At 40.7% G+C, this 13,164-nt stretch overlaps 1 protein-coding gene across 1 annotated transcript in view; it reads right to left on the reverse strand.

Moving 5' to 3' along the window:
• The window catches only part of LOC102841613 (titin-like), a 305,333-nt gene that overhangs the window by 16,962 nt on the left and 275,207 nt on the right, over positions 1-13,164 (reverse strand). Inside the window, exons 314-331 of the mRNA XM_006866702.1 lie at positions 12,796-13,083; positions 12,384-12,683; positions 11,822-12,124; positions 11,422-11,727; positions 9,544-11,310; positions 8,748-9,041; positions 7,856-8,143; positions 7,438-7,737; positions 5,280-7,346; positions 4,876-5,178; positions 4,232-4,537; positions 3,848-4,138; positions 3,458-3,754; positions 3,029-3,334; positions 1,888-2,193; positions 1,522-1,803; positions 487-1,080; positions 67-354 (exon numbers count right to left, since the gene is read on the reverse strand). Of these exons, the coding sequence (XP_006866764.1) occupies positions 67-354; positions 487-1,080; positions 1,522-1,803; positions 1,888-2,193; positions 3,029-3,334; positions 3,458-3,754; positions 3,848-4,138; positions 4,232-4,537; positions 4,876-5,178; positions 5,280-7,346; positions 7,438-7,737; positions 7,856-8,143; positions 8,748-9,041; positions 9,544-11,310; positions 11,422-11,727; positions 11,822-12,124; positions 12,384-12,683; positions 12,796-13,083 (8,886 nt within the window). The remainder of the gene's footprint in view (positions 1-66; positions 355-486; positions 1,081-1,521; positions 1,804-1,887; positions 2,194-3,028; positions 3,335-3,457; positions 3,755-3,847; positions 4,139-4,231; positions 4,538-4,875; positions 5,179-5,279; positions 7,347-7,437; positions 7,738-7,855; positions 8,144-8,747; positions 9,042-9,543; positions 11,311-11,421; positions 11,728-11,821; positions 12,125-12,383; positions 12,684-12,795; positions 13,084-13,164) is intronic.

A 13,164-nucleotide genomic window follows, 5' to 3' on the forward strand; every position in this document is an offset into this window, starting at 1 on the left:
ATGGTATTAACTTTCACTTCAAATAAAAACCAACAACTTATTTCCATCTTTGTCGCACATCCTTACCGAGAATGATAACTTTAATGGTCTCTGAAGTAGTTCCAGTTACATTCTTTAATTCAAGTGTATATTTCCCTGTATCTCTTATAGTGGTTTCACGGATGGTTAATTTAGTGACTTTAGTATGAGTTTCAACTGTAACCCGCTCTGATTCTCTCAGTTTGGAGCCATCGAAGAACCATGAAGCAGTAGGAGGTGGACGACCAGCAATTGGGATCACCAGTTCTATCGGTCGGCCAGCTGGGACATGGATGGTCTTTTGAGGCATCGTAGAAAGATCAATTGTTGGCAACACTATAAAAAAGAAATGAGACATATTTTTCTTAAGAATTATTCCTAATGTTAAAGTATCATGAATTCTGAAAGTTTTCCTTATTTCACTTTATTATTTCTGTTGCTTTTTGATTATCCAGAACCAGTACACACCTCTCAGGTCTTGCACAGTCACAGCTGTGACGATCTCTCTTGGTTCTGACACACCTTTTTCATTTTGTGCCCTCACTCTAAATAGGTATTCTTCACCTTCATTTAAGGAAGTAACAGTGTGCTCCAGCACTGTGGGTTTTAGAGTGACAACCTTCATCCATCGCTCTGTGCCAGCTTTGCAGGCTTCAAGAATATACCCCGTGAGTCGGCTACCACCATCATAGAGTGGTTTTTCCCAGGCAAGAGTAACAGTTGATTTGGTGACATCGACTACATCTAGCTTTGTAGGCACCAAAGGCACTTCTGAGACTAGAGTTGCATCAGATGTTTCACGAGGTTCTCCAATGCCATAAATGTTTTCTGGAAGCACTCTAAAATAGTACATGGTTCCTTCTACAAGTCCAGAAATTCGGTAAAGTGTTTTGCTGCATTTGGTGGTTACTGTTTTGAATGCTCTCATGGCAGCTTCACGTTTCTCGATGATGTAATTGTTGACTGGAGCTCCACCATCAATTGTGGGAATTTCCCAAGTAATAGTCACAGAATCTCTTGATACTTCCTTAACTTTCACTGAAGGACAGGGACCAGGAGTATCTGAAAAATAGAATTAAAAATCCACACTTTCTATCTGATAGATTTCATAGATTTTTTTTTTTTCAAGAAAATAAAATTAATGTAGTTCCTCTCGTGAGAGGTGACCATTCATAAGTTGAGGTGTGTATTTTTAGAAAATCACTTCCCACCAAGCATGCTGTTGTTAGTTTGTGTTGAGTTGATTCCAACTCACAGTGATCCCCTGTGTGTTATGGTAGAACTGTGTCCTGGAGGGGTTTTCAAGGCTGTGGCTTTTCAGAAGCAGATCACTAGGCCTATCTCCCAAGATACCCACTTATAGTTCAGTGCTTAACCATTTGTGTCACCTGTTGTTGTTGTTGTTAAGTGCCATAGAGCTGATTCTGACCCGTAGCGACACTAAATAGGATTTCCTAGGGACTCCTTAATCCCAACATAGTCCATTTTAAGAAAAATGCTTACCATATACTTTAACAAGAACTGTTGCTGATTTCTTGCCAGATTGATTTTCAGCTTCAATGGTGTATTTTCCAGCATCGTACCGATTAACTTTGTCCACGATGAGTAAACTGTAGCTCTCAGTGGTGTCAATAATTGCCCGGCTTGCAAGGTCAATGCCCTGTTTATTCCAGGTAATGACAGGAGGTGGCCTTCCAGATACGGACACCATCAGGCGCAGTGTGGTCCCAGCCCTGAGGGTCACAGTCTTCTTTAGATCTTCAGAAAGCTCAAGATCCGGTATTTCTTTAAGTAAAAAGAAAAACCTGATTAATTCATAAGCAGGTGTGATGAGAAAATACTTCACCTAGAAGTGTATGTTATAAATACCTAGTCTTTCCACTGGCTCAATTTCAGCAGTTGATTCACTGTATTCACTCATACCGTTCACATTTACAGCAGCAACTCTGAAAGAATATTTCTGACCCATTTTAAGGTCTGGCACGGTGAATTCAGTATTCCTTATGGTCGCATTGGTATGCACTCGGTACCATTGATCGGTGTCTTTTTCTTGCATTTCAAGAACATATCCTATGATGTCAGCACCACCATCATACATGGGCTTGGTCCATGCCAAACTGATGCTTCTCTTGGTGGTATCTACGACTCTTGGAGAAGAAGGAGGTCCAGGAGTATCTGTAGAGTTTAATAAGGTGGACACAGAGAGTATACATAAAAGGAAGCTTGGAGATTTGTGGTTTTGGTTTTAATGATTCACAAAGATATTCTTTCTCTTTGTCCATATTTGCCAAGATAGCCTTTGTAACAGAACAATGCTGCATTCTTTTTTTTTTAAATCATTATCTTTATTATTATTATTTTAAGAATTAAACTATTTTGTACAGATAGATGCTTTTTCTTGCTGCTTTGCTGTGTTCCCCTTCAGCTAAGTTCATTGCTTAAAGCACCCATTTTAGGGACTTTTGTTCATCTTTCATAGGGATAAAATTACTTGTAACTTCTACATTTCTGATAAATGTAAAATTCAGTTTCCTCAGCTTCCCCATTTAGTCCCCAAGATTTATTCTGCTAGTTCCTGGGTTCAGACTCTGTAAAAGGAATGACCATTATTTTTGATACCATTGTGACAATTATCTTGTTAGTTACTTATTCAAATAGAGACTTTATGCTCTGCTTTGTCCCTTAAAAGGTACTTTACCATTTTCTTTTCAGTACTTATTATCAGCACAATGCATTCTCTCCATTCTTAGGAGGATTTATAAAATATGTCTCTTTCATATTGGCAGTAGAATAATTTTTTTTCATGGATTTGAAAAGACTGTAATAATTTTCAGCGATGTTAATTACTAACATTATCAACAGAAGTTGTAGTTAAGATGTTCTCTGAATTAGGCTACATTTAAGATGCTTTTCTAGACCATTTATAAATGCCAAAAGTTTTTGGAAATGGAATGTTGGAAATTTTTTGGTAATTATTGGGTTGGAATTATGTAAGATTCTTTGAACTCACATGATGGTTCTTTGCATGTAATGAAATTGGAAGCTTCACTGGGTTCACTGTTACCAGCAGCGTTCACTGCAGTCACCCGGAATTGGTAATCACACCTTTCCATGAGGCCAGTCACCTTCAGCCTGGTATCATACACCACGTAGTCCTTGTTGACCCGTGTCCAACGCAGGCTCTTCTTCTCACGTTTGTCTACTAGGTAGTTGCTGATCTCATTGCCACCATCAGATTCAGGTTTTAGCCACTGAATGATGATATGCTCTTTTCCAGCACCTACTTCTTCAGGTATGCCAGGCTGTGATGGAATGGCTGTTCATATTTTTATAAAAATAAGGATGGTCAGAATTTTGCCAAATTACTACTGACATGACTTCTTTCTCCCAATCCCATTATATTTCAACTACCAAATTGCTTAAATGTGTTAATACTCACTGAATGAGTTTCTGGCAACTATTGGTTCTGATTCAACAGGTACGCCAGGTCCATATTTGTTCACTGCCTTCACTCGGAATACATATTCATTGTTCTTGATGAGTCTGGTAACCACATAGGATAGGGTTGGGCATTCGCCTTCAATAATCACCCAGTTGAGCCTGCTAGTCTCCCGTCTTTCCACGATGTAGTGAGTTATTTCTGCACCTCCATCTTCCTGGGGAAAGCTCCAGGCTAACGTGCACTTTTCCTCTGTAACTCTGCTGACGGTGAGCTTTCCACATGGGCCAGGGGAATCTGAAACAGACAGGATGACACGCGATGACAAAGATCGTTCTTTAGTCTCACACTTAAAAACGCTATAACAACTCAGAGTGTTGACAATCTTACCAAGTACTTTGACCATGACAGACACGGCCTTGGTCCCGCTGGCATTCTTCACTGTTAAAGTATACTTCCCACTGTCATTTCTGTCACAGAACTTGATCACAGCAGTTGCACGTTTACCCGTGTACTGCAAAGAGACTTTTTCACAGAGATCTAATTCCTTGTCTCCTTTGGTCCAGATAATTTTGGGTTCAGGTTTGCCACCAACTGCTGCATCAAGAACAAGATCTGAGCCTGCTCTGATGGTCACCAGATCACCCTGTAATCTGGCATCCAGTTCTGCTTTGGGTGGAGCTGTCAATGGGCAAAGCAGGAAAATGAGTATCTGACAGGTTATTTTTACATGAATTGTGATTATTTAAAAGGAACATGTTGACTATTTCTTACCATATTCATCTCGGCAAGTGACAGGACCTGTAGATTCTGACCCCTTGCTAATTACACCTGCTGCATTCTTGGCCAGCACTCGGAATTCATAAGTGTCTCCTTCACTGAGAGCAGTCACAGTGAAGAAATTGTCTGACACGATAGTATAGTTGCACTTGAGCCAGCGACCATCTCCTACTTCACTGACTGGTTTACGCTCTATGATGTAGCCTACAACTTTGCTGCCTCCATCATACACTGGGGCAGACCAAATCAGTGACACTGTTGATCTTGTGACGTCTGTCACCTCAGGTCTTCCTGGTGCATCTGGGATGCAAAAATAAGGTGAAAATTACAACTTTGAATTCTACTAGTACCAAATATATATATATTAAAACCAAACCTATTGCCATTGAGTCAACTATGACCCATAGTGGCCCCATAGGACAGAGCTGAATTGTCCCAGAGCTTTCCAAGGCTATACATGTTTATGGAAACAGATAACCACAGCTTTCTCCCACAGAGCAGCTGGTGGGCTCCAACCACCAATCTTTCAGTTCATGGATTCGTGCTCTACCACTGTGTCACCAGGGGTCCATAGATAAATAGATGGACAGATAGACAGATAGACACACACATACATATCCTTAAATTCCGATACATACCAACTGGGTTTTGAGCCATTACAGGTCTTGAAGCTTCACTGGCTTTGCTAACACCTGCAGCATTGAGTGCATAAGTTCGGAACTGATATTCCAGTCCTTCTACTAAACCAGTCACTTTGTAGTTGCACTCTAAGCATGGTGTTTTGTTTTCTTTCACCCAAAGAATGGTGTTTCTTTCTTTCTTCTCAACCCAGTAGCCAATGATTTTACTGCCACCATCATGGTATGGTTCTTCCCAGCGAATAGACATGGCAGTGGCAGACACATAACAGACTTCAGGTCTGGTAGGAGCACTTGGTGGGACTAAATATAAACAAAGACATCACATGAGAATACAGTTTTGTACAATGCAGAGGAAATGTTTAGTAATAGAGAATTTGCGATATGATTTTTATTTCTCTTACCAAATGGATGCTCAGCAACTATTGGTGCTGATTCTACAGGCTTGCTGACACCAAATCTGTTCTCTGAGCTGACACGGAAAGTATATTCCATGTATTTTGTGAGATGAGTGACTTTAATCTGGGTACGCTTGACACTGGAATTGATGAGCTGCCAAGAGGTTTTACCAGACTCACGCTTTTCAACTATGTAGTTGGTGATGTCGGTGCCTCCATCATCTTTAGGTTCAGCCCATGAAAGGACACACGATTCAGCTGAGACAGACGAGACCTCAATGGGGCCAGTTACTGGACCTGGCCTTCCGATGACCACAACTGTGATGGTAAATGTTTTAACACCAGCTGTATTTTCTAGGGTCAAGAAATACCTTCCAGAATCACCTCTCATGCTGTCCTTCACCGTCAGAGTGGTTCTGTCTTTTGTAGTTGTGATACTCACTCGATCAGTCTCCTTAAGTCTCATTTCTTCAAGTTTCCATATTACTTTGGGGGCAGGACGACCACTGATTGGTACATCAATGGTGAAAGGGCTTCCTGCTTTGCAAGTTATGAGTTGGTTGGTGATTCCAGTGAGATCAGCAGTGGGTTCAATTTGAGGCTCTTTGATGATAACTGAAGAGAAGGCTTCCCTGGGTTCACTGTAGCCAGCATCATTCTTGGCCTTCACACGGAATTCATATTCAGTGTTCTCAACAAGGCGCTCCACTGTGAAAGTCATCTGCTTGGTGTGACCAGCTTCAACCCAGAAGTCAGATCCCTTTTGTCTCATTTCGAGGAGGTAGCCAGTAATTCGGCTGCCTCCATCATGATCAGGTTTAAGCCAAGCTAAGACTGCAGAGGATTTGCTTGTGTCGACAACGTCAAGTCTCCTAGGTGGAGCGGGCTGTTCTGTGGCTACAATTGGTTCTGGCATCTCATAGGGTTCACCAACACCATACTCATTTTCTGCAGAGACTCGGAAATAGTATGGGACACCTTCTGTCATGTCACTGACCTTGAGGATCTGACGAGTACATTTCTCACTTATAACTTGCCAACTACGGCGACTGGCTTCTCGCTTCTCTACCACATAGTGGTGGATTCGGGCACCACCATCAAGGAGAGGGGCATCCCACATCAATGTGACAGATCCCCGGTTCACATCTTTGAAGGTAATAGGGCCAGGTGGACCTGGAGAGTCAAGCACCTTTACGGTAAATGTGATTGATTTCTTACCACTGTTGTTTTCTACAGTAAGGGTATATTTGCCAGCATCATTTCTGTTGCATTTTTCCACAGTGAGGGTGCTGAAGGAATCTGTTGTATGGATGTCAGTGTGAATGCTAAGGTTAGAGTCTGATTTGCTCCACACAGCTGTAGGAACAGGTCTACCTTGGTAAGCAATAAAGAGGCGAATACTAGCTCCAGCTCTAACAATGTGAGTCTGCTTGAAGTTTGCATCGATGTCTAACTCAGGAGCTGTCAGTCGGTCAACTGCTTTGATTGTGCCAGTCACTTCACAGCTGTCTCCTTTTCCAGCACCATTTATAGCACTAACCCGGAATTTGTATTCTTCACCGGCTTGTAAATCGGTGACAGTATATCTTGTTTTCACACAAGCCTCAGTATTCACCTTATGCCAGTCTCCTAAGTCAGCTTTGCACATTTCAATAATATATCCAATTATTTCCATGCCACCATCAAACACAGGCTTGGCCCATTCTAAGCTCACAGTTGTCTTTGATGTGTCTGTCACTTTGACCACAGAAGGAGCACTTGGTGGGTGGACCGGTTCTCTACATTTAATTAATCTTGAGATACCACTTGCAGGTCCTACCCCTGCAGCATTTTCAGCCATGACATGGAATTCATATTCATTGCCTTCTGTCAGACCAGTGACTTTGAATCGAGTCTCAGAGATGGGTCGTTTGCTGGTCACTTTTACCCATCTTGTGCTTTTCTTTTCTCTCCTTTCAAGAATATAATGCTGAATTTCATTGCCACCATCCGATTCTGGCCTAGTCCATGTGAGGGTAATACTATTGCCGGTTACATTGCTAGGTTCTGGAATGCCAGGGGCATCAGGAACAGCTGTAAAATGGGAAGGGGGAATCAATGAGACACATTTGCTTGGAAAGATAATTTAATGATATAGTATCACTGAATAAAAATGGGTACTTACTGTACTGTATTTGAGCAACCACTGGGTCAGACTCAAGTGGCCTGCCAACACCAAACTTGTTAACTGCAGAAACACGGAACTGGTATTCATTCCCATTTATTAGTTTGGTGGCAGTGTAACTGAGGGCTTCACATTTATCCTCAATTAGGGCCCAAGCAAGTCTACTGGTCTCGCGTTTTTCAATGACATAGTGCGTTACAGGAGCACAGCCGTCATTGAGTGGTGCATCCCACCAGAGTGTCATCTTCTCTCCAGTAATACTGGTGAATCTTATTGGTCCAACTACTTTTCCTGGTGTATCTGTAATGTAAAGGTACCAGAGTCAGTTACTTTTTCCTTGTCCATGAAAATAAAATTAGGCATTTTTCTAATCCAAATCACATAAATTTTAAGAATAAGAAGACATTGTATAAACTACCTTGTACTTTTACTGTAATTTCTGCTTTTGTGGAGCCAGAAATATTTTTGGCTTCAACTGTATATACACCACGATGGTCCCGAGTAGCATCTCTAACGAAGAGGCTGGTGGATCCAAGGACATCGGTTATTTCCATATTCATCCTCTTTTCAATTTCGATTCCATCTTTGAACCAAGTTACTTTCGGTACCGGCCGTCCTTGTACCAAAGCTTTCAGCCGAAGGCTCTCTCCAGACTTAATAACAAGACCATCAAAATACTCAGGGCCGAATTCTACTGTTGGTGGTACTATAAAAGGAATACAAATACTATGTATTAGCTTTACTCAACTGCAAGGTTCGGTAGAGACAGATTTAATTTCAGTTAGTGCTACTTCATAAAGCCTGGAGGGTAATGACTTAGACTGTGCTACAAATAGCTATTTTTAAAAATACACTGACAACTGAAAAACTTAGACTGTTGTTTAAACATTTGAATATGTCTATTGCAATATTATTTGTAAAAAGAGAAAGGAAATATTGGCTGATGGTCTTCTTCCTATTGTAACTGCAGACTCCTGTAAGAGGTCATCTGTTGTACTCATGCAAGCGGATGGATGATGGTGCTGTTGGATGTATGTTGGTTTTTTAATAATGTCAACAAAGATGGACAGTTATTCTTGACAACCTTTTTATTTCTTTTAAAAAATGACAGAAATGACCAAGCTGAAAACTCATTCCCAGCTGCCTGCTGTTTAGATGAGAATGGTGTCAACTAACTAATTCATCCACACAGCAACCTTGGACAATATGTTTGAAATTGATGTTTTTCTTTCCATTGTACAGATCCAAGCCAAGAAATATTTTTCTTAAATGTGAATGCTCATAGTTAATTGCAAATCTAAAATACTTACCATTTTCATCTCTTGTCATAATAATGCCTGAGGACTGTGAGGGTGGGCTTATAGTGCCAACAGCATTTCTAGCGATTATTCTGAATTCGTATCGATCCCCAGGACTAAGTCCTGTAACTGTGTACTGACATTCACTGACATCAGTAAAGTTGCATCTAACCCAGCGGTCACTTCCTTGCCGTTTCTCAATGCTGTAGGCCACAATCTTACAGCCTCCATCACGCAGTGGCGGGTTCCATTTAAGTGTGATGGTTTCCCGGGTAACATCAATGTAGTCAGGAGTGCCAGGTGGGTCTAAAAAATCATATGGAAGTTAAATGTATCATTATTTCTGTAACCACTCTTAATCATCAATGGAAGAAAAAATAAAACAATTAAGAATAACCCCTTAAATTCATTTTAGCCATTGATTTTTAACTTTCTGTTTCATAAAATCTTTAAAAAGGACTTTAAACTCCTTTATGATCCTGATTTAAAATCAAACTCCTTGCTTTATTTGTACAATTCTCTTGTCATAAGAAGATATACGGGAAGGTAATGCATAGAAGAAAAGCAGTGTATAGGGTGCTGTTGGCATAGTGGATTACATAATGGATTGCTAACCACAAAGTCAGCAGTTTGAATCCACCAGCATTCCATAGGAGAAAGATGAGTCTTTCTGTTCCAATAAAAGATTCACAGCCTCAGAAACCCTATGCAGGGCGGGTATGAGTCCGAACCAACTCAATGACAAACAACAACAACAGCACATTTAATTGCGGAATTAAATGTACTTGAATAATATTCAATCACTTACCTACTGGAGAAACAGCTAATGTAAATTTACTTGGGTCGCTAGGTGAGCTTAGGCCAGCAGAATTTTCAGCATATACACGGAACTGGTAATCCAGGCCTTCAATTAGTCCAGTTACTCTATATTCTCTTCCAGATATTGATGATGTATTAACTCTTTGCCAGAGGATACTATTTCTTTCTTTCTTTTCAACATAGAATCCTGTAACTTCTGAACCGCCATCATAAACTGGAGCGTCCCATGTGAGTGACATACCATCAGAAGTCACATTGTATACCACTGGCTTTCCTGGGGGTCCGGGAATCCTGAACTGGTGCTTGGCCACAATAATATTTGAGACAAGTGGTTGGCTGACTCCATATCTGTTTTCTGCTCTAATTCTAAACTGGTATTCCGCATCCTTGATTAGATTAGTGACTTTGAAAGTTGTCCTGGCAACACTTGAACAGACCATCTTCCAATTCGTTTGTGAAGCTTCCCGCTTCTCAATGCTGTAACAAGTAATTTCTCCTCCTCCATCCTCATCCGGCACATCCCAGGACATGATGGCACTGTCAGCCTTGATTTCATCAAATCGAATGGGCCCTTTGGGCTTTGATGGTGGGCCAAGTGTGATGACTGTAATGGGAAATGAATTTCTACAAACTGCATTATCAAGAATAACGGTGTATTTCCCTCCATGCTCCTTTTGGGCATTCTTGATATTGAAAGTAATTTTATTTTCAGTTTTACTGAAACGAACATTTTCACTTTCTTTCAATGGTAAACCGTCTTTCAGCCAACTGATAGATGGTTTGGGCTTTCCTTTATAAGGTAACTCAAGGTGTACATTGTACCCAATTCTCACAGTGACTTGTGCCCCAGGGATTTCTGACAGGTCAACCTCAGGTGTAATAACAAGCTCTTTCACTGTAATTGGCCCAATAGTGACAGCATCACTCAGTCCTTTCTCATTTTTGGCAAACACTCTGAATTCCAAGACTGACTGTTCTTTAAGTTGGCCGACTTCAATTTCACACGTTTTACTTATGCCAGCATATGACCATGTTTGTTCGCCTTTACCTTTCCTTTCTACCACATATTCTGTGATGATGCTACCACCATCAAAGTCAGGTTTGGTCCAGTTCAGGATTACAGATGTCTTTGTTGAATCTTTCACTGAGAGATCTCGTATAGGAGCTGGCACCTCAGCTGCCTTCACTGGATCTGGAGTTTCACAGGGCTCCCCGATTCCCATTTCGTTTTCTGCAAGGACTCTGAAGAAGAATGGAATTTTCTCTGACAAATCCGTGACCTTGAAGGATGTACTCGAACATTTGTGGGACACAGTAGACCATGTTCTCTTGGTGGCATCTCTCTTTTCAATGACATAATTAATTATGGGAGATCCTCCATCAATGAGAGGAGGCTCCCAGAACAAAGTGACTGTGCCTTGAGAAACATGTTTGAGTTGTAGTTTCTGGCAGGCTGCTGGTGTATCAAGCACTTTGACACTCACAGTTGAAGACTTTGGTTGGCCGACTCCATTTTCTATTGTGAGAATATATTTTCCGGTATCATTGCGAGTAACTTGAGGAATAAAGAGTAATGAAGATGAATCAGTGTTTTGAATGCTGTATCTGGTATCACTGCTAAGATTCTTCTCGTCTTTCCTCCACATGACAGTAGGTGGAGGTCTGCCTTTAAAGGGAATCAAGACTTGTACATCTTCACCAGCTTTAGCTATCACAGAGGTTCTGAGAGCCACGTCTAGGTCGATTTCTGCTTCCTCTGTTGACATAAAATGAACACATACAATGAATTTTAACAGCCAGAAAACAGTGATTTTTGTGGAAGCAGTCTAATGAAAATAAACACATAACCAAACTAGTAGGCACGTACCAAGTATATCTTTAGCTTGTGCAGGTTCAGTCATTTCTATAGGTTCTCCTTTGCCAGCACAGTTTACTGCAGATACCTGGAAGTAGTAATTAATTCCAGGTTTCAGGTTAGAGACCACATATTCTGTAGTTCTGATCTCTCCTGCAGTAGAGACAACCATCCATTCTTCTTCCTCCTCTTGTCTCATTGCAACAATATACCCAGTAACAACACTGCCTCCATCATAGACAGGTTTACTCCAGCCAAGGGTGATGGATGATTTCGTTGAATCTGCGATTCTTATCTTAGCAGGTGGACCTGGAGGATCTGGAATGACCATTTACAATAGTTACATAATTATATTCAATTTAGTCATAAGAAAGAAGATATACGTGATAATGTTGCATTTATGTGCACTTACCAATAGGATCAGCAGCTTTATAAAAGTCCGATGGTTCAGAAAACGGACCCAGGCCAGCAGCGTTTACTGCACAAACCCGGTATTGATATTCACTGTTTTCTGTGAGCCCCGTTACTTTATGTCTGGTGTCACGGATAGTCTCCTTTTGTACTTTAAACCATCCTAGACTCTTCTTGTCTCGTTTTTCAAGGTAATAACCATTTATTTCACTGCCACCATCTACAACTGGCCTGTTCCAGACTACAGTCATTGAATTCTTGGTCGTCTTTGTCACCTCTGGTATGCTTGGTGGTCCAGGTGTAACTATGTAGAAAGCAAAAGGAAAGTGAATTCAAAGAGTCAACATTGCTGACAAATTCTACCTTTCAATCTTCAACTCATATTAACATTGGTTTCTTTTATTTTATTTCCTACTTTGTGAAGAGAGTGGTAACGAGAGGAGATGTGATACAAAAGAAAATCATTGTAAGACAACATATTTACATGCTACAGGAATAGCTTATACTTAATTTTACATTTTTCATGTGTTTGGTTTCAGTTTTCTAATGAAATCACATCTCACCAAATGCATTCTTTGCTATGACTGGATCAGATTCCAGTGGCTCGCCAATTCCATATTTGTTCACAGCTCGAACTCGGAAGATGTATTCATTTCCTTTGATAATTTTTGTGGTTGTAATGATACACTCTTCCAAATTTTCAGACACCATAGACCACACTACACGGCTTGTCTCACGCTTTTCCACAATGTAGTGAGTGATTTTTGCACCGCCATCATCTGTTGGAGGCCTCCAAAGAAAGGTTATCTTTTCAGCAGTGATGGTCTTAAATTCAATTGGTCCACCTGGGGGTCCTGGTTTGTCTGTAAATGAAAGAACAAAACAATGTTAGAATTTTTTCAGAAGGTTACTGATTTACAATGACTTAAGTTGTAGGTAATCAGAATATTATGTTGGCCTGTGTTCAGCACCCACCAAGGATCTGCACTCTGATGGTAGCTGAGGCTGAGCCCATGGCATTCCTTAGTTTTAATTCATAGCTTCCACTATTAAGGCGGTTGGCATCTTTGATGAGTATAGATGCAAGGTCAGTAGTATTTTCAACACACACCAGTGCATTGGTTTGTAATTCTTTATCATCTTTATACCACTCAATCGTAGGTGCAGGTTTGCCAGAAATGCCAGCTCTGAGTTTCACAGATGTGCCTGCTCTGTATTTGACAACTTCTGTATATTCTAGAGGCAAATCAATTACAGGTCCACCTGTAAGAAGAACAAATGAGAAACCTTTAGATGAACATTAGGGTGAAAAAACATTTCAACAACTTCCAAAAAAGGTGATTG

Source organism: Chrysochloris asiatica, unplaced genomic scaffold (assembly GCF_000296735.1).
Source record: "Chrysochloris asiatica unplaced genomic scaffold, ChrAsi1.0 scaffold00094, whole genome shotgun sequence".
In the NCBI taxonomy this organism is placed as follows: domain Eukaryota; kingdom Metazoa; phylum Chordata; class Mammalia; order Afrosoricida; family Chrysochloridae; genus Chrysochloris; species Chrysochloris asiatica.